This window comes from Sarcophilus harrisii, chromosome 5 (assembly GCF_902635505.1).
Source record: "Sarcophilus harrisii chromosome 5, mSarHar1.11, whole genome shotgun sequence".
NCBI classification, from domain to species: Eukaryota; Metazoa; Chordata; class Mammalia; order Dasyuromorphia; family Dasyuridae; genus Sarcophilus; species Sarcophilus harrisii.
The window spans coordinates 49,365,094-49,387,236 of NC_045430.1; the positions used below are offsets into that span (position 1 = coordinate 49,365,094).

At 33.5% G+C, this 22,143-nt stretch overlaps 1 protein-coding gene across 1 annotated transcript in view; it reads right to left on the reverse strand.

Annotated features, from left to right (window-relative positions):
- Positions 1–22,143, reverse strand: part of OTOGL (otogelin like) — a 194,616-nt gene that overhangs the window by 85,862 nt on the left and 86,611 nt on the right. The window contains exons 23-28 of the mRNA XM_031940155.1: positions 20,355–20,489; positions 13,941–14,087; positions 11,145–11,264; positions 9,037–9,153; positions 8,481–8,634; positions 7,356–7,382 (exon numbers count right to left, since the gene is read on the reverse strand). Of these exons, the coding sequence (XP_031796015.1) occupies positions 7,356–7,382; positions 8,481–8,634; positions 9,037–9,153; positions 11,145–11,264; positions 13,941–14,087; positions 20,355–20,489 (700 nt within the window). The remainder of the gene's footprint in view (positions 1–7,355; positions 7,383–8,480; positions 8,635–9,036; positions 9,154–11,144; positions 11,265–13,940; positions 14,088–20,354; positions 20,490–22,143) is intronic.

Genomic DNA, 22,143 nt, shown 5'->3' on the forward strand with positions numbered 1-22,143 from the left:
CTACCCTGAAACTATTTACAAAATTCAGCATCTGAATTGGTGCTGGATAATGATATAAAGATAATGAAGCAATATCGGTATTAGATGTATATGCACCAAGTGGTATAGCATGGAAATTCCTAGATTTTCTACTTGCAGAGGCCACACCCCAATCACAGTCTGCTCAGGGTGTGCTGTGTTCCATGCTCTGCCAGCCTGCCTGCCTGTGCCTGCACCTGGCCTGGCCTCTTCCCATGCCTGCTCACAATCAAAAAAGATCTTTTCTGGTGATCTTCAAGATTAACTTCTGTTGGTAATGTGTTGTACTCTCTGACAATCCAGCACTAATTCAGATGCTGAATTTTGTAAATAGTTTCAGGGTAGTAGGGCAGCTTGGAAAGAAGCATATGTCCTCTTTGCCATCTTGGCTCTGCCACAGTAGCATCTATTTAAAGCCATCAGTAAGCATCATATGTAATAGGGATAAACTAGAAACATTCCCAATAATATCAGGGGTGAAACCATTACTAATCCATATTGTATTAGAAATGCTAGCTTTGGCATTAAGAGTTGAAAAAGAGATTAAAGGAATTAGAGCAGATAATGAGGAAACCAAATTATCACTCTTTGCAGATGATATGATGGTATACTTAGAAAAGCCCAGAGATTCTACTAAAAAGCTATTAGAAATAATTCACAACTTTAGCAAAGTTGCAGGATTCAAAATAAATCCACATAAATCATTGTTCTGTAAGAAATGATCAACAGGATGATTTCAGAGAGACTTGGAAAGACTTATATGAATTGATGCTAAGTGAAATGAGCAGAACCAGGAGATCATTATACACTTCAACAACAATACTGTATGATGATCAAACTCCAAATGCTTGTCCACAAATTGGATACAAATAGTTCCTGTGAACATTTGAGGCTGATTCTCTAACTTTGTGCATCTCACATTTCTTCTGAGCTAATTCAATTCTGCTTTGCCCATAGAGCACATTTTCTCTAATGAAGGCACACCATGCTGAGCGCACACCATGCTGAGCAGTCCTGTGATCACATTGTGAGTGTTTGCCTTGTGTAAATTCTTCATAAAATAGTATTTTTTAGAAGAGAACATTTGGCATTCAAACTATGGGATCAGCCCAATGGAATTATGTTCTCTGCAGTAGAGTTTGAATACTTGGCAGTTTAGTTCCAGAAAGGAGCTCAATATCTATCATCTTATCCTGCCAGGTGATCTTCAGACTCTTCCGAAGATAATTTAAGTGGAAGTGATTTGGTTTCCTGGCATGGTGCTAGTATACTATTCAGATTTTACAGCATACAATGACGTCAGCACAACAACTCTATAGATTTTTAGTTTGGTAGTCAGTCTAATACCTCTTCTCTACCATACTTTTCTTTGGAGCCTCCCAAACACTGAGCTAGTTCTGACAATGTGATATCAACTTTGTTATCAATGTATACATTGGAAAGTATACTGTCAAGGTAAGTGAATTTATCCACAACATTCCAAAACTTCTCCATTTGCTGTAACTGATGGTTCCATATATGTATGATGTGGTGCTGATTACTGAAGTATCTGTGTTTTCTTGGTGTATATATACATACATATATACATGTGTATGTGTGTGTGTTTGTGTGTGTGTGTGTGTGTGTGTGAAGGTTTTCTGGAAGCAGCCTTAGTTTCAGTTATAATTGAATAATTACTCCAAAATGCAGCCAGCTGGTAAAAATGCAAACGTTTATTTCTCCTTCCAAATTAGCCCATTTAGCCCAGAGACCTATCTCTCTGTTTGAGCTCTTATATCTCTCCCAAACCCAATAAGGTCATCCAAAAGAATATCAAGATAAAGCAAAAACACATAATAAAACAATATTCCTCCCAAACTCTACTGTATAAACTTCCTACTGTAGCAACTTGAAGAAACAATTACTGACTGAGAAATCCATTTGTATAAAAAGCGAAGGTTTCTGAATTAAATACAATCCACAATGAATTAATGGCCTGTTTCTCTGTTTATTTTCATGCAATTTCACTAGTGACAGAGAATAAGAGCACTGACCCTATCATTAATTTTCTTCAAGGAGGATTGTAATTTAGTTGTCTATTTAGGCAATCACTCATTGCAGCAAAAAATTTAAAAACAGTAATAAGAATGTCTAATCAAATAAAAGGAGTCTGAAAGTACAGGAAGTACATTCAATCAAAAAATTCCACTTTCAAGTTTAGCAAACACTACAAAGGAACACATACAGACAAGGTCTCTTGTTCTTTCCTTTGTCAGAAGGATGTTGTGATACTAGCAAGCCTTCTAAAATCATTTAAAACTTTTCTTCAGAATATCTATTATTCTCCTTAATCACTTTGATAATATGTAGTACAATAAAAACAGGAAATCATTTAAGCAATTGTATAGCCTACAGAGGATTATAGGATCATGGACTCAGAATTAGAAAGGACTTTAGAAAACATGTATTACAGTAAGTTAAATTCAAATAGAAAGGGATCCCTGGAGGATGCATATCAATTTAGAAATCTACAAATTAAAATTACATTGTGTAGTGCATATCTATGTATTTTTATTTATTTTGCTAAATATTTCCTAGTTACTTTTAATTGATTTGGTTCCATTAGGAATTTGGGAGCTGTGAATTTAACACCTGTAATGCTGCTTAATACTCACATTTGGCAGATCAAGAAACTGAAGACCAGAGAAATTAAATATCTGACCTAAGGAGACACGAGAAGTAATCAGCAGAACCAGAATTCATACACAGACTTCCAAACCAAAGATCTTTCCACTATACAAACTGAAAAATAAGACAGAATCTGTGCCCTTAGGATGTCATCATACAGTTTTTGGTGTGTCAAGAAAGCATCTCTTTTCCTGTTGACTAACATTCCCCTGAAGTTCACCATGAAGGCATCCCTATTTCCCACTGGATTTTTCTTGGTCCCTCTGGTCATATTTAAGATTCATTCTTATTCCACTTTAACTCCCTACAAGAACAGAATTCACTCCATTGCCATCCCCCCTAAAATGACCCCATCTTCAGGATTAGTCATCATGGCTAGATCTATGAATAGAAATTTGCCCCAAACAGGCCACTATAATCACTTCATTACCTGATTATTCCTAACAGACATTAACATTCTAGCTACTTTTAAATTTCTCACATTTATTCCTATCACCCATTAATAATACTATCATTTTCTTCTTTTCTTTCCACTTCTACAGCATGCTTTCCCATTTCCCTGGCCTTCTATTATTCACTTTTTTAAAAAATTTCAGAGAATAAACCAACTTCAGTCTCTATGAAGGCTTCTATGTAGACAAGGCTGGTTCTCTGTCATATCAATTCTATGGTATTTTGTGATAGCTACACAGTATAATAAATGAAATAAGAATCAGTCTCGCTGAAATGCCTAATGTAAAATGCACTCAAAACAGAAAACACTGCAATAAACTCAAAGAGAGAGGTAGAATGCAAAAGATATTAAGAAATGGTTCTACAGAGGGAAGAAGAGATTCAGTATTCAAGGACTAATCAAAAAAAAACAGAAATAAAGTTGGTACCCATTGATTATAGAATAGTCAAACAGTGTTCACATGTAATGGAAAATCATTGAGGTACAGGAACAATTAATATGAAAAATATGAGCTGACACAAAGTGAACCTAAGCAGAACCAAGAAAATATTTTATACATTTACATATATATGTATATACATTTACACATACGCACATATGTTTATACATAAACATAACAATGTTTTTCCCCCCAAGGCAATTGGGGTTAAGTGCCTTGCCCAGTCACACAGCTAGCAAATGTTAAGTGTCTGAGACCAGATTTGAACTCGGGTCCTCCTGACTTCAGGGTTGGTGCTCTATCCACTGTACCAACTAGATGTCCCTATAAACATAACAAAGTTCATAGAAAAAAATAGCAAAATAAAACTAAATGATTCTAATGACTAAGGTTGTTCCACAAAAGGGTTGAGAAAATAAATTTTACTCTCTTCATTGAAGAAGTAAAACTTTCAGTGTAAAACTGCATATAATACCAGACATAGTTGATACATCTGTTTAGTTTTGCTAAGCTCCCTAAACTTTTTTTTTTTAAATTTTCATTACAGATGTATTGGGGTTGAATTTGGAATAGAGTCCAAACTGCTTCCAGAGAAATAATTCAGGGCTGAAGGATTTGGATACCTTAAAATGGGAAGGTACCTTATTGGCTCCAGCAGAAAGTCATTGACTCAGTTGATGCTTTTTTTTTTTTAAGTGATTTTCCATTGGTCTCTCTCTCTTTTCTTCCTATCTACAAATAATGTCAGAATTGTTAGAATTTATTCTTAGAGGGATATAGGGAGATGGCTTATGCAAATAGAAGCATTCTCATAAGACATCTAAAATAGGGTAGGTGGACAGGATTTAATAAGGTAATCTGAGCATAGGTCTTAGGATCCAGACAGGTAAGAATCATACAATGATCTTGAAATAGTCACAGCTTTGCAAATTTAAGAGGTTGGATCTTAGACTCCCTGGTTGCAGTTAATTTTAAGAAGAGGAAATTTCTGAAATGATGATTACCAAATGGAGAAAAAGCTCAACTTTGGTCTGGCTTACCATGAGACAAGACCCAAAGGGACTTATTTGGAAAGTTCAGAATCAAGGTTATATATAAAGTATTTGTTCATCAATTCCCCATACTGCATTTTGTCTTGGTGTTTTAACCACCAGAAAGAGTATAACAGTTATTGCTGCTACTTGCTAAAGTTTCTCTCAAAGTACACTTATTTATAAGAGTCTTTAATGCATAGACTACTTTTTACAATATGAATAAATAACTGTCCCATATTTCATTCATATTATACATTGAGTATCTTTCTATTTGCTACTTTTGGAGAAGCCTATATGCGAGTCAAACCTAAGCTTTAGGTAATTTCCTCTGAAAGTAAAGGAGTCTATCCCATTTAATTAGAAACCAGAATCCTCTAAAATCCTTTGCACTGGATTAGGAGTTGGGGTACCCTTAATAAAGAAGATGAGAAGACAACATTTCATCTCCCTGAGCTCTGGAGTAGTTAAAATTATTAGACAATATAAGGCTCACTTGAAAGTAAAAGATAGAAATATTCAGAAATTAGTATTGCGAGGTGAATTAGGTCAATTCCAGCGGACTTGTGATGGAGAGAGCCATATGCATAAAGAAAGAAGACTGTGGGATTTGAATGTGGACCATAACATTGTATTTTCATCTTTTTTTTTGTTGTTGTTTGCTTTCTTTTTGTTTTCTTTCTCATCTGATTTTTTTAATGTAGTATGATAAATGTAAAAATATATACAGAAGAATTATTCATGTTTAACATATATTGGATTCTTGCTGTCTAGGGGAGGAGTGGGAAAATGAGAAGGAGAAAAATTTGGAACACAAGATTTTGCAAGAGTGAATGTAGAATGTGTAAGACTGCCTGCCATCTAGGGGAGGTGGTGAAGGGAGGGAAGGCAAAAGTTGGAACAGAAGTGAGTGCAAGGACAATATTGTAAAAATTATCCATACATATGTTCTGTCAATAAAAAGCTATAATTTTCAGCTAATATTAAAATCAATGGGTAGATACCCTAGAAAATGAAACAATAAAAAGCATGATGGCAACAACAACAACAACAAAAAAGAGTTAAGTTGAAAAGTATCTTTGCATATATTTTGAGAATGAAAAGCTATTATGTAAAAAAAAAAAGAAAAAAAATTAATATTGCATGAAAACAAAAGACATTGATAATTTCAGTAAGATAAAATGTCTTTTTAAAGTGAATAAGTATATAAAAGAATCTATATCTATATATTTAATTCAAGGAGTAATTCTTGCTGTATTTAAAATATTTGGAAGCTGTATATAAAATAGTTTGTGCAAAAGGCACAAGTGAAAATTTTAGAAATTGATCTAAGAAGACCAGTGTGACAGAAGGGGGAGTTCTAGAAGGAAGATTCAAAGGATAAATTTAAAAGATTTAAAAGAATTTATATATAAGTAAGAACAAATAAAAGAGTGTTGAAGACCGAAAAGGATAAGAACGAACAGAGCTCAGATGGGATTTTTAAAGTATAATTAAGGTAAAAAGAATTGGTCTAGCAAAGTACCTAGAAGACTTGGAATCAGAAAAACTTGAGTTCTGGTTTTACTTTGACACATACTAGATGTGTGACCCTGGGCAAGTTACAATCTCAATGACACCAAACAACTTTTTAAGGTTTTTAAGTTGATGATCTGCATTGGTGGAGAGTTTTCTTATCAGTATCTCTGTACATCAGTGTAATAACAAAACAAAAAATATTAAATGAAAAAAATCAAACATGTGAGATATATATACATACAAAAAATAATATGTGTGTATATAAAATAATTTAGAAATAAATATGAAAATAAAGAACACAACAACAAAAACTCATGATTCCAATTCTCTCCCTATATATGTTTCTGCTCATAAGACTTCAGATTACTCACAATCTCTCTCTGAAATCAAATGTGTGATATGGGAGGCACTGGCATGCCCACTTCAAAGAAGGTGTTGTGCTCTATCAATGAAGCAGAATTACAGTAGCTCAAGAGAAATGTTAAATGCACAAATTAAAAGCCATCTCCACTCCAAGTGTTGATGTGCACTATCTGTGGCCAACTTGTGGTAATTTTTCTGAGTTTGTATTGGTCTAATAATTGAACACACTGTACCTTGTCTCCAACATTGTGATGTCATTTTGGCCCTCTTGGAGAACAGAAGACAACTACCAACCAGGCAACCAACCACAATGTGTTAATATTCTCTTGCACATATTATACATGCAATAAAAGTTCATGTTTTTTTTTAAATCTTTCTTTTAATTTTTTTTATCTTTCTATTATTTTCAAACGTAAGGTGCTAATGGCAAAACACAGACTTTTAATACAGAATTTCCAGTCCCTATTATACTGATAAAAGTTATTCTTTTAATGCATTGCTCTATTCAAAAAACAAATATTGTTATCATCTCTATCATTCAGAGCACAAATACCCATGAAGAACAAAAATCACAGAGAAACAAATGCCTATAATCTTAGGCAAGTCATTTCTCTTTTCTAACTCTCAATTTCCTCATTTCTAAAATGAGAAAACTGGAGATAATCTCTAAGAGTCTTACTCTACTACTCTAAGACTCACTAAATCCATTGATCCCAGAATTAAATAAATGAATGAATTTTTAATAATTAAAAGCTTTAATTGAGGTTAAATCTTTGTTTCTGATCCAAATTATTCAAAGGAGTGTCACATGAGAATGTATTTACTGAAATATAGTATTGTACTTTATGGGGGGAAAGTCACATACCTTGGTTGTAGGATTCACAATCAAGTGCTAAAAAAAAAAAAAAAAAAAAAAAAAAAGAAGGAAAGAAAGAAAGAAAGAAAGAAAGAAAGAAAGAAAGAAAGAAAGAAAGAAAAGAAAAGAAAAAATATGAATCTTGAATTATAGAAAACACAACCAGTTGGTTATTTCAATACCAAGCTAAATAAGACCTGGTTTTGTTAGTAACAATGTAGAAAGAGCATGAAGTTACATCACAACTGAGAGATAACTTGAGATAGCAGATTTTGTAGGCTTGACAGAGTAACAGTAAAATGCTACTTATGACATAAGTGAGTCCTTTTAGCTCTGTGCCTCACTTGCCTGATCTGTAGAATGAAGTTAACAAAAGCTACAATACCTACTTTAGTGGGTTGTAGTGAGGATCAAATGAAGAATTTAGGTAAAGCCTTTAGTGAAACTTAAAGGTTCTATATATGTCAGCTGCTATAAACTAGCAATTTACTTTGATCCATGAAGATTCTCTGACTATAGTACATCTTAATTAATTGCAAGTTTTCCCTGAGAGTTCATTAACAGGTAGGAAACCGTGTGTTCCCAATTTAAAAATGTCAGCCTAAAATTCAAAATCATTAAGTGTGCTTCAACTGACTTGCCTCCTACACAAGTAGAATAATAAGTAAAAAGATTCTAGTCTGGCAATGAACTCAGACCGTGGCTTGGGGAGAAAAAAACTTCTAGTCAGAAAAACAAAGCTTCATAAATGGGTAGGAAAATTGGAGTCATAAATCACATCTTTGGAAGATTTTTTTTAATATGGAATAAATAAGGAAAAATTGATGTCATGTTAAACATAGTGACAACTAAAACCAAACAAAAATAAAATTCTAAAAATTAAGTTGGTAAATTTTCTTAACACCCTTCAAATATTCTTTCTTATAAACAGGATGAATACATTGGGTTGTCTTAATTAAAGGGCATTATGTTATCTTATATTAATTTTATAATTACAAATCATTATCTTGTATCTAATTATATTATCATACTTTTGTGATTAATTAGAATCTTAATTATAAATTAGTAAAATTATTTCAATGTTTCACATCAAACACGTTCCTCTTTGATATGCATTCTATGCTGAGGACTCACCACAGATAGGGCCTCTCCAATGAACTGAGACCCCCTCCTGACAACATTTGTAAGCATAGGCAGCTATACTTGAACAAAGGCACTCGCAATCCCCACCAAGGTTGCAGTTACAGGTATCTGTATGGCAGTTTTTGACAAAGGAAGTCACATCAATCTATGGATAGGAGAGAATGACAATAATTTTTAAAAATTAATTAGCTATAAAATACTGCCATGGATATACTTAATAGTTTTGAACACTGAGTAATATGCTACACTTTTAAAGTAAATTTTAGTCCATGTCAAAAAAAAAAAAATTTTAGTTCATGTTTTTAAAAGATCTATCATAAGCTTAACATTGCCACCTAGAGGATTATGTTGATCTCAGCATTCTAGAACCTAAAATAAAATGAAAAATTTTAAAAAACAACACAGAAAACTAATAATGAAGGGGCAGGAAGAGAGATAGAAGAGACTGGAAATTCAAATTACACCATTCCATAGATAAAATATTTATCCTAATCATATTAGTGTTAGAGATTCAGCTATTTTATAATCTAATAAAATATTCCTTTACCACATTTCGGCAGGGGGCAAAAATATCACTGTACAAAATTGAGCATTCTTTCTTGGCATAAGGAAACTTATTTTGATATGCTTCACAGGGTCTGACAGTTTCATTTGGGTTTTCACACTGTTGGAAAAGAGAAAAAGAAGACAGTTATCTGTAAATGAGAATAATAAGGTATATGCATAACAAGACATAATTATAATCAAGAATAAAAGTGCTTTCTATATATATATAGGTATACATATATACAATATGTAATATTTTATCAATAATTTATAATTAGGAAATCAATCAATCAATTAACTTACTATGTGTCATGCACTAGAAATCATAAAATTATAAGTACCAATTAACCAATTTCTGAAATTTTGAGGAGAAAAAAAGAAGTGGAATGTTTTAAGTATTATTTTATTTGGAAAAAATAAGTAAATTCATAGGCAGTCTTAGAGGCAAAAGTCTACTAAAATGTAGTACACTAATTTTGGGACCCCCAAACTATCTTCCTTATCTATATTCAAACAAAATATCTGTCATATTCTCTTGATACTAAATAAGTTTCAGCTAAAACACTTTGGAGTGCTTTGCAAGTATTTGTGACATAATATCACAAAATCTCAAAGTGGAAAGAACATTGGAGATCTATTTATATTTTTATATCTAACTTCCTTTTTCTTCATTCTTATTTGAATTAAACCCTTCAGCCTTTTTGACACTTTTGATCACACCATTTTCAGGATACTCCTTCCTTAGACTCCTGTTCTCTTCTCTTCTTTTCTCCTCTCCTCTCCTCTTCAATTCTCTTCTCTTTATTGTCTTATCAGTTTGACCAGTCTCCTTTGCTAGATCATCATACATCCAAATTATACTATATACTTTGGTAATCTTATAAATTCTTACAAGTTGAAATGTCATCTTAAAGATGACTCGTCAATATATATTTGTAGTCCCAATCTTTCTTCTAAACTACATTCCTATTTTGTCTATTACTGGCTGAATAACACCACTTTTATGTAAAAGAGGCATCTCAAAATCAACATGTCTAAAATAAGACTCGTTATATTTTCTCCTAACAGTATCCCTCATCAAAATTTCTCTATTTCTTTTAATTTTTTTAAGTCATGATTAAAATAAAATATTTAGAGATATGAGAAAAGATTTCCCTCAATCTTTGCAGAGGTTGAAGTTCCACAGGTATGGAACTTTATTTATATTTTTTATATTTCTGAAGTATCTATGAATGTTGATGATTTTTTTATTTTAAAAATATGTTTTGTTATATGGGATAGATTTTTGGTAAGAGGCAGTAGAAAAATTAAGCTATACAAAAACAAAATATGTTCAAAAAGTTTTTATATATTAAAATCATTTCTGTAAGCATTACAAAAATAAATTAAGTAAATAATAGAGATAACTTTATACCACGTAAAGGAAGCAATGATACATCTGGTAGATATAATTAAGAATTCCTTGCAAGAATAGCAAACATTTTCTATTGCTTTTTTAAAGGACTTAAAGATTAAAGAAACATCTCTGCCTCTGGAGAATAATTGGCAGTGTAGTATGTTAGAAAAATAATGGCCCTGGAATCAAGAGAATCTTGATTCAAATCCTCTCTCTGATCCTTGTACAAATGTAACTATGGACAATTCACTTCTTCTCAGCCCGAGGTTCTCCTTCAATAAAAATGACAGGGGTTTCCAATGTAATTATAGTCTCTAAAGTATTCTGTCAATCTATGATACAATCCCTATATTAAAGATCAATTCTATGAATTAGTTTCACCATTAGAGATGGTGCGAGTTACTTAAGTCCAGAAAGGTGTTTTTAGATGCCAATAATACTATCACACAGAATACAGATGCAGATATGTTATGCTAAATTCATTTTACTAGAATAGCAAATTTTTTTCTTTTCTTTTCTTTTCTTTTTTTGGTGAGGCAATTAGGATTAAGTGATTTATATAGTGTCAAGTATCCTGAGGCCAGATTTGAATTCTGGTCCTCCTGACTCTATCCACTGTGCCATTTATCTGCCCCAAGTGGCAATTCTTAATAACAAAGACTAGCTTAAAATATATTTTATATAATTTTTTAAAGTTTGAACATTTAACTTACCTGTCCTATTGTCCAGCTTTCTCCAAACACCTGAGCACTTCTCACTTCCATATTATTAGATGTAGTCATATCATTTGAAGTACATTTGTCAAAGTTTCCACACAAACCTCCAAGTCTTCCCTAAAGAATAAGCAGAAATTTCTCATATTTTATTGTCAAACTAGTATTTGTAAAATATGTTTTATTAGAATTGTTCATACATTTTAAAAGTATTTGAGCTAAATATTTCCACAGCAGTCATTGCTACACTTTTTCCACTAAATTTTATTACAGATCAATACAAAATGAAAATGACAAATTTTGTTCAAGAGGAAAAGAGAAAGAAAATCATCTTTTCAAGTGCTTATGGAGATAGTGGGAAGATGAGAGAGGACAGCAACATAGTACCAAAATGAGGGTCATAGAAGCATCATTTTTTAATGCAGAGGATAAAGGTCCTTGAGGCATCTTTTATAAAAATTCAGAGATTACAAAAAGAAGGCCAGAAAGAGATACAATTAGAATAGTTTTTAAAGTTAGAGACTGAAGTGATTATATATTTTAAAAATAAAAGCAAGCTGGAAATAATACAAAAGATATGCCTCACTATATAATCTATCTAAAATCAATCATATACTTATAATGTCTTTTATGAATAAAACATTATACTAATTGCTTAATAAGTCAATAACCTAACCATTTAGAAAATAACTAATAACCTTTGTGGGTGTAGTTGAAATATAAAGAAAAACTAATGATTTGATTAACCATGAAACATAATTAAGCTCAAAGATGCTAGATTTTTTTAATCTATTTTTCCAATTTTAGATTTCTTGTTTTTGTTAAAATATATGAAAATGGTATTTTCAGATTTAGGTTACAAAGCATCAACTGGGCTCTTACTCCTGCTAGGCAATACTTCTACACCTCCTTGAACAATTCACTCTCCCATTCTCCACAGTGCTTCATGCAAACCTTTTTATCCCTTTTAATCCTTCCATGGATTTGCCTACCATCACCATCTCAATTAAGAACCTTTCTTCATATTTTACTGAAAAAATTAAGGTCAATAACTAAAAACTCCCTCTGCTTTCCTCTTTTTGACTTTACCTCCTTAGATGCATCCTGTGACTATTTTCTCTCTCACTCTTGTCTCACATAAAGGGATGGCTTTCTTCTTGCCAAAGCAATCCCCTCTACCTGAACAACTGATCTCATTCCATCCCATTTCCTTCAGCAGATTGATCCATTTGTCATCCTCACTCTCTCACTCACCTTCAGCCTCTCTCCTTGGCTGCTACTGGCTGCTAGTCTACTACTAACAAACATGCTCTTATCTCCTCTATCCTCCAAGAAACCTCAATCAATCTATTCTATTGCCCCCAATTTTTATGCTTTTTGTGGCTAGACTCTTTAAGAAGGTCATCAATAATAGATGTCTTCACTTTTTTTCCCTCCCAATCTCTTCTTTACTCTCAATAATCTAGCTTCCAACATCATCATTCAACCAAAATTTCTCTCTCTAAAGTTGCCAATAACCTCTTAATTGCCAAATGAATGCAATGGCCTATTTTTAGTCATTTTCCTTGTGACTTCTATAGAGGCTTTGACACTGTTAATCATCCATTTTTCTTCATACTTTCTTCTCTCTGGGTTTCCCATTTCCCTTCTTATCTGATTAACTATTCTTCAATGTCCTTTGTTGAATCTTAATTCAGGTCATGTCTATTAACCATGAATGTTCCATGGGATTCTGTTCTGGTCCTCTTCTTTACCCCCTAAATTATGTCATTTGGTAAACTCATTAGCTCCCAAGGGTTCAAATATCATCACTGTACTGATAATTCAAAAAGCTACTTAGCCAGCTCAGACCTGTTTGCTGACCTCCAACCTCCAATCTTACCTCCCTCCAACTGCCTGAAATATCTCAAACTGGATGTTTTATATATATATATATATATATATATATATATATATATATAACATATCAAAACTTAAACTCATTATCTTTCCCCCACTAAAACTTTTCCCACTTCCAAACTTCCTTCTTACATATAACCATAGACTTTCAGAAAATATCTATTAAGAAAAACAGGAATTATTTTGACTCCAAACAACAGCCTCTCGTCAATATTTAAAACATCTGTGGTTTCTTTGCTGTTGGGTATACCCTCCAGTGATGTAGGTCTCAACCCACCATGACCTGGTAGATAATCTTCAACAATTGTTGTGGCCAAAAATTCCTTTTCTCCTGAGCCAAACTAGTGATAAGCTTCTGCAAATGTAGTTATGCTGGTTCTCTGGATGATAGATATATAGTCTCTCTCTAGGCTGATACTTGAAGTCTTTCCAGCTTGGTATGATCCGCCAGAGGAATTTAGAGCTTGAGCTCTGCTGGCATAGCCTTTGAGAGATTAGGGTTAGTCCCAGGACAGGCTGAGACATTGGAAGTTTTCAGTGGAAGTCATGGAACATCAAAAAGTTTAATCAAAGCATCAAAAATTTCATTTTACTTTTTTATCTCATATATCTCATATAAATAGAGAAGGGCAGTATGAAAGAATGAGTAGAAGATCAGCTGCAGAATTATAAAATTCAGTCCCTTCCTCTGACATTTGAACTGTGTAATTTTGGGCAAATCACCTAATCCTTCAGCATCTTAGTCAACACTCTTAGACTATAAATCACAGTTACTTATTGATATGCATCAGTATTGGAAGTTTTCACACCAGAACTTTTTTACAATGATTTTTTAAAAAAAGGTTCTTGTCTCCAATCCCCTAAAAATTTTTAATTAGATGTCAACTTTTGACCTACCTTCCACTGCGATCCAACTTTGATATGTACAGTCGTCTTCTTATCCCAAAGAATTGTAATGTCTTTCTCTGGGAAATGTACAACAGTGTAGTACCCAGCCTTCCAAAGCTGATATTTTGGTTTATTTTCCAGGAAACCTGATTGTTTCTGAGGCAAAAAAAAAAAAAAAAAAAAAAAATTGTATAAAAAGATAAATTCCATGTTATCCATAAAAGAAAAAATAAACTTGTTACTCTCACATTAAGTGAATAAGTATATGGGTCATCTCTTTTGTTCTGAGTATTATTGGGTTTATATATATATATATATGCATATGTTGTGCCACAGTTCTCTTTTATTGTCCTGATTCAGTTTCCCTAATTCTCCTGACTCAATTTCCCTGAATTGTTCTGCCTCAGTTCCTAATTGTTCTGCAAAACCACCCCTCCCTCCTAATCATGATGATCCAGATAAGGAGAAGGACCTTCTCAGATGCCTCTAGCCATCCCAATCTATCAGAATATCAGGTACCTTTCCCCATCAGAATATCAGATGCCTCTCCCATCTCCAGTGCCTCTCCTCATTATGTCATTGTTCCTGTCACCCTATAAAGAATTTCTGTACCCCCACATTCGATGCTGGATTCTTGGAGACTATAGTGCCATTCAGCGCTGGGACCAAATCATGGATCCATTTGATCCTGTTATGTTCCCTTTTTAATGTCATGACCCAGTTTCTCCAATTGTCCTATTTAGTTATTCTGCTTCAGGTTATAACCTTTCCTTCTTAATGTTTGACAAGATAAAGGTTTATTCATTTTAGATGTCATTAGAATATCAGTAACCTCCCTCCATTAAGTTATCCCCACCTAGGTACCTCCATTATGTCATTGTTCTTTTTATCTATAAAAAGCTTGCTGTCCCAATACCTGGGGAATACTCTTTGAGATGATAGTCTCCTCTAGCCCTGAGATCAACCATGGATCCATTGGTCCCAGTATTTCTCTCCATTTAATAAACTATTGAATTGGTCTCTGATCTCTTGTCTTGTTCAGTTTCTTCGGCATTACAATTCCAATAAATTTCTCCCTTTCAAATAAAATATTATAACTCTCTAATCTCTATTCTGCCTCAGTTTCTCCAGCATTACACACACACACACACACACACACACACACACACAAACACACACACACTATATATATATATATATATATATATAAAATCCTTCCAAGCTCTTTGTGAAGGTAAAATTGATAAGGTTTAGATTTAGGGAACCAAAATGAGATTAGGGTTCCTGATGGTCGGGAATTAAATGATAAGATCTAGTGGCAGGTTCAAGGTTCAGGAAACCAAATGGAGAGGTTTGGCTCCCCTGCAACCCCTTGGGATTCAGCGCAAGGGTAGAGAATTTTGGGGACTCCCTTCTGGCGGTGCAAAGGTTCTCTGTAAAAGAATTTACAGACCTGAAAACCTAGACTGATAAAAGAGGTTTATTATGGGGATTGCAAGTAAGATTAGAAATCCTGACAGAGAAGCATAAAGTCTGGTTAGGGAAATAGGTGAGAGTAAAGAGAGGGTAACACTGAAAAAGAATATTCCAGTGGACAGAGGCTCCTTGGCATCCCAAGCATGGCATAGCTGGCATGTTTGGAACCTCTGCAAAAAGAAGGTTTTAGTTTGGCTCTTTTATATATAATGTCTTGGTGGGGGCTGGAACAGTGAACAGGTCAGACTCAGTGGGAGTTGGCTCAAGTTGGCTCAGACCCAGTGGGGGCTGGGACAAGCCCGGATCTCCTATTAGAATTCAAAGGGATGCTTTTTGACCAGGATCTGTAATTGAATCAAAGGCTCTGGCATCCTGGAAAGACAACTTGTCTGGGGAGGATATGCCTCAGCTAGGAGGGGCTGGGAATCTGAAAGAAATCACATATCAATAGGAAATACAATTTCTTAAAGGGACCACAATCTGGTTCAAAATGAATACCTGTTAGATTGATCCATCAATCAATCTTCTAATTTTAGAGAAGATTGCACCAAATTGAATGCTATTTAATATTTAAATAACTAAAGAGGGGCTTTTCAAATAGAGAAATTATGCACAAATCAAGAAAAGGAGGCAAGAGTAAGGAAATCACATTTAGAGAATGATAGAATTAGAAGAGACTTTGGGGAAAGCTAGTTTAACCACATACTTAATACAAAAACAATTTCAAAATTATCACTGACAAATCCTCATGCAGCTTCATTTTAAAGACCTCTATTGACTCAGTCCCTCAAAGGACAACCATTCAATTTTAAAGCTAACTCATTTTCTGGGAATATTTTTGTATTAAGTGGACAAGAGTGGGCTATGAATATTTGAATAGAGCATGTGGAAAAGTGGCTTGAAAGGAAGAGAAATGTATAAACAGAAGAAGTGAATTGATCAAGTATTGAAAAAGAGGGATAACCAACAGGAAGCTTTTATGCATCACTGATACTGAAACAATCTGTGGAGACCTAGAAAAAGAACCCAGCTTGTTGAGTAGACTCCCTCTCTTTGGAAGGGATATGCAGGAGAATATGGCTAAGAGAAGCACAGGATGAAAAGGCATGGATGAGATGTAATCTGCAGCATTGTAGAGAACAGTTGAGCTCAGAGATACATCCAAGTTTTAAAAGGTCTACTTTAAATCCACTTTAAGCTTCGGGAGGACAGGGACTATCTTTGACATTTCTTTGTGTCCCCACAATTTATCAGAGTGCCTGGAATATAATAGGCACTTAAAAATGCTAGAATGGCACTTGACTATTTAACTGTTTGACCTCCCACTGTCTACATTGATCCTAGGCACTTAAAATAAGATTTAGCTCTTCCAGATAGTGCTTTTTAAAATGTTTGAAGTGTATTTTTTTTCTCCAATCTAATATCTTTATTTCTTTCAATATCTATTGATATAATATAGTTTCATGTCTTTTGATCACTGTATCATGGTGTCATGGTCAGTCAGTTCCTCTTTTCTACTCTTGACTATTACCAAATAAAAGTGGAATAATTACATTACATTGCTTCAGACAAGAGACTCTGAACCAATTCTCATCATTGAATGTCACCCTGCTAATAGGAGAGATTCTCCTCCTATGTCCTTTCTGGGTAAGAGAGATAAGGAGAGCCCTAGTTCCAAAATCAGAGACAAGAATCTAATTAGTTCTAATTAGCAGTGTGACCCTGTCCAATGTAAGCAGCTCAGGTTCATCCCCAAATTTCTTAATGCTGTTCACAAGTAAGCACAGTTCTACTACCAGGATCCCCATTCTACTAGGAACACAAAAATGAAACCTCTCTCTCAGATGACAGAAATTCTGACCTTGAGGAAGTCCATGGATTCTTACGTAGAACCAGTTGAAGAAGGAATTCCAGAAACTGTAGCTTCAGGGAACAAGGTTCCATATGAGTGGTTTACCTGCAAAACTATCTTGTTCTCAGTGTAATTATCTTTTCCAGAATACTGGAAAAGCTGGGGATGGAAGATAAGATCACTAACATTAGATCCTTACCCTCTCTACTCCCTGATATAGATTGATTTCTCAACACAGCTCAGCTGCAAGGATATGTGAAAAGTTGTCAACCCACAAGAAGACTTTTTTTTTTAAAGAAATAGACAAGAAAACTCTACTCCAGAACATGTAGCTGATGCACAACTAGACCTGGCCAGGGCACATGAAACTGGCAGTGTCCTCAGGATAATGTGATCTAGCTACACAATTACACTGCAAGTACAATTCAGACTCAGAATAAACTAAGACCATTGAAGAAACTAAGATAGGTAAGGTAGTCATATGTTAAGTGATAGCCAACAATGGCATCCATTTTTTAGTTCTTTTGTGCCTGCCATTAGGTGAATGAACAGATGACACTCAATTGTCTCTACTAATTAACAATCTGGTTGTTAGTTAACTAGAATTTATTAAATACCTATTATGTGTCAGAGAGAAAAGCAAAAATAAAAACAAAACAAAACAAAAAAAAAAAGCCATTCCCTGCTCTCAAGGATCTCAAAGTGTAATGGGGGAGATAACATGAAAACAATCATGAATAAAAAAACAAACAGGATAAACTAGCAGTCATCTTTGAGGGGAAGCACTAAATTTTAAGAGGACTGGAAAGACTTTTTACAGAAGGTAGAACTTTAGCTGAGACTTGAATGAAATCAAGGAAGAGAGAGAATTCCAAGCCTGGGAGATAACCAGCAAAATTGTTCAGTGCAAAGACAGGTTCAAGGAGTAGCAAGGAGGCCAATGTCATTAGATCACAAAACATGAAAGGGAATAAGGTATGAAAAAGACTGCAAATGTAGAAAGGGGACAGTTTATAAAGAGTTCTCTAAGTTCCAGCTCCTTAAACTGTGGTTCATGACTCCATATTGGGTCTTAATTGAATGTGGGAGTCTCAGAATTATTATTTATCATAATAAATGTTTGATTTGTATATCTTTTTTATATACCTATATACACCTGGGGTCACATAAAAATTTCTCAGGCAAAAAGGAGTTGTAAGTGGAAAAGGTTTAAGAATCTGTGGTCTAAGTGACTTTCCAACCTGACAGGTGATCTGTGCACTATTACACTGTGCCCTGACAGTAAGGTTATAGGTCTTAAAATGCCAGATCACAAATGCATTCAGGTTTGGGGCATTAGATTATCACTGAACATCTCCAGGCATTTTCCACTTAGATAATCATCTCTACTCCCTCTTTCTGATAAAATTAGACTCCACCTCTGGATTCTTCAGTGCAGACATCTCTTATCATGCTACTAGGAATGTTATCTTTTCCTTCTTCTCCCCTAAACTACTTTCCAGGTTCCCTTTCTATGTTATCTTCATTTGTTAGAAACAACACTTGCAGACTATCTAGAATGTTTTCATTTGTATCCCCAATGCTTAGTATAGTGACTATCACAAAGTATTAAATAAATGTTTTTTCCCCACTACGTACCTACCTATCAATCTAATATACTTATTACAAAGCATTTCTTCATTCTTTATCAGAACTACCAACTTCATTGCCACTCTGTTAGGAACTTCAATAAAGTCACAAATAGTGTTTGTGGATACACAAAATATACTCTAACAAAAATATATCATACCCTGCTGATTACTCTTCCCATGGAGCATAGATGGTTATCATAGGTCCCAGGTCATGGCATTTGTGTTGCCTCACTGAACCAATGATCCTTCCTTGTTCCTTCATCTCTTCTTTGTACTTATTAATGGTTTATTGGTCCACTAATGGTTAGTTATTATTTAGTATGTTATCAATATAAATTGATAAATTGCTATTCTTACAAAAATAAATTAATTTTTTCACAAATTCTGTTATTTTTATTGTTTCTGGATGGATGAATAAGATTTAGCTCTGGACACCATCTTTAGAACTGACAATATAACCCAATGCTAATAACTCCCATAGACATACCATTAAGCATTTAAAGCCCTTACTAATCAGCCTTTTGCTTACCTTTCCAGGCTATTTGATAATAGAAACAACAAATATATAGGAATGGCAATTATTTAAAACAAATAAATAACATTATGTTTTAAATATTTGGAATTCTCCCCATTTTGAAAATGTGGGAGAAAATTATTTCTCAAGGTAATTCAGAATTCACAAGTAAACTGAAGAGTGAGTCCCATTTTACCAATGCTATTTGTCTTCTCATTCCTGCCATCCCCTTTCCCAATTTTTTTCCATGACCTTTTCCTCAGTAACCACAATCCTGTGTGATCTGTTTTCTCCTTCTCCTAAAGGGTGAGAAATATTAATTTTTAACCCCCAGAATTTAACACATGCCTTTTAATAAATGTTTTATGATTCATCCAACTGAGAAACATTTGGACAAATTGTATATGGATGTAATCGAATATTAAAATGATATTAGAGATTATAAGTTTGTGAAATACAAAAAAAATATAGAAATACTTAAACAAAATTTTCTGTTTAGGTAAAGTAAGCAGAACCAGAATTACAGTCTATATGATGACTTTCATTATATAAGCAAAAACAACACTAAAACATAGATGAACTGTGAATAATTTCAGTGATCTATCTAGGTCCTGCACAACAAATAATGAAACCTTTTTAAGCGACATTAGTAGAGAAGTGGGACATTCCAGGTGTGGAATATACAAATGACATATATAATTTGACTTTGTTTAACTGTTTTATTTTGTTATAAGAAAATGTTCAGTGAAGAACTGAAGTATAAAAGTAAAAGTTACCAATAAAACTTATTTTAAAAAGAAAATTCCTGGCCTCTCAGAGGCTAGAAATTGCATCTATGGCACATAAAAAGCCTTAAGAAAGCCACATCTGTTCTCTTCCGAGTTTACTCTGCTTACTCTGCTTAAGACAAGTTAAAGAGAAAAACCAAATAAGTAAATGAATTCACTAACCTGTTTGTAAGGGGAGTCATTCAAATAAATCTCAGTGTCCCCAACAGAAATCAGCAAACTTTTTGAACAAACAATATCATTATCAAAGCACTTTTTGTTCTGAGCAAGAACAGATATAGCCGCATCATCTGCACTCTGAAAGATTAAGGAGAACATTGTGTTAGTAACCATGACTTCACTTGGAATAAAATCCAATCACATTCCTAATGAAGACCACCATGACTTTGATTTTTCCAAAAAAAAATGCTGAAAAAAATAACATTTTTAATTCATACAATGAGAACTTTAAAAATACACATACAAAATAAAGACAAAAATACAAACAACCCCCTAAGGTACAATAATTTTCATACATGTTTGTTGTTGTTACTCAGTCATGTTCAACTCTTTGTGACCTATATAAGATTTTTTTGACAAAGAACCTGTAATTATTGCTATTTCCTTTTCCAGTAGATTAAGGCAAACAGGGATAGGTGACTTGTCCAAGGTCACATAGCTAAAAAGTATTTAAAGGAAATTTGAACCCAGGTCCAGGCCCAGTACTTTATCCACTGAACTTCTACCTACCTTTTATACATGCTTACAATTCATCAAAAGATCCCTTTTAAGCACCAATCTTATTTTTTTTTCTGCAGAAATGTGAACATGGATTTAAAATAACAAGTTACTTTGTTTTGTTTAGTCTTCTCGATAACTAAAGATTTACTTAACAATTATGATCAATACTATCACCAACCATGATTCCAGAGGATGCTAACAGCTTAGGCTAGAGTCAAGATCTCACTAAATTTTCATTGAGAACATTTATACTCCAGAAATCTGGCAATGGATAAAATCGGGGTTTGGCTTATTATTTTGTTGATTGGGTGTAGACTTAAAGAAGTGATGGAGAAAATGTTAGTAAAGCAAATTAAACTCAAAAGTATGCCATGTAAACTTGTTTTCTAGAAATGCAGTTTTTAAATATTTACCAACATACAACTGTGACTACTCACCTCCTTATAGAGAGTCAGTAGATTCAAGAATAAAAACATTTTTCAACATGGTCAATATGGGAATTTATTTTGCTTTACTTTACATATTGTTATAATGGTTTTATTTATCTATTTTTTATTAATAGAGGTGATGGGAGAGAGACAAAATGAATGCTTGTAAACTGAAAGTTAAAAAAAAAAAACTATGTAACAAAATGCTTCTCTTAGAGAAACTTAAAAGATCCTGACATAATTGTCTGCAATTTGTAGCAATAAGAACATTTGAATCATCTGTACTTGAAAGATTAAGGATAACATTGTATTAATAAACATGATTTTGCTTTGTGAAATCACAAGCTTAGTGAATATTTAGAATATGCAAATATTGATTTATAATTTATAAAAGGAAGGATAAAAATATGATGTACACAGAGAATGAATCCCTTAAAAAAGAAACAAAAAAAAAGATAAAATAAATCTTTTTTAAAAAATTAGAAAATTTATAGAGATGAATTAGACTTTATACAAATAAATATTTTCCCAAACTCTTTTAAGGTTGACTACACAAGAATCAAAGTGAGGGCTAAAGAAGGAATATAGGAAGCACTAAAAATGAACAGAGAAGAAAATAAATTCATTTGTATATCTCAAGGTGAATAAGAAGAATTTGTGATTGCACCTAGCAAATCACATCTACAAATTGGTAAATCAATCCTAAACAAGCAGAGATTCAGAGTTCTGCCTCAGTCTCTTTTATTGAAGGCTGAATGATTTTAATCGCCATAACACTAAAGAATAAACATGTCTGCACCTAG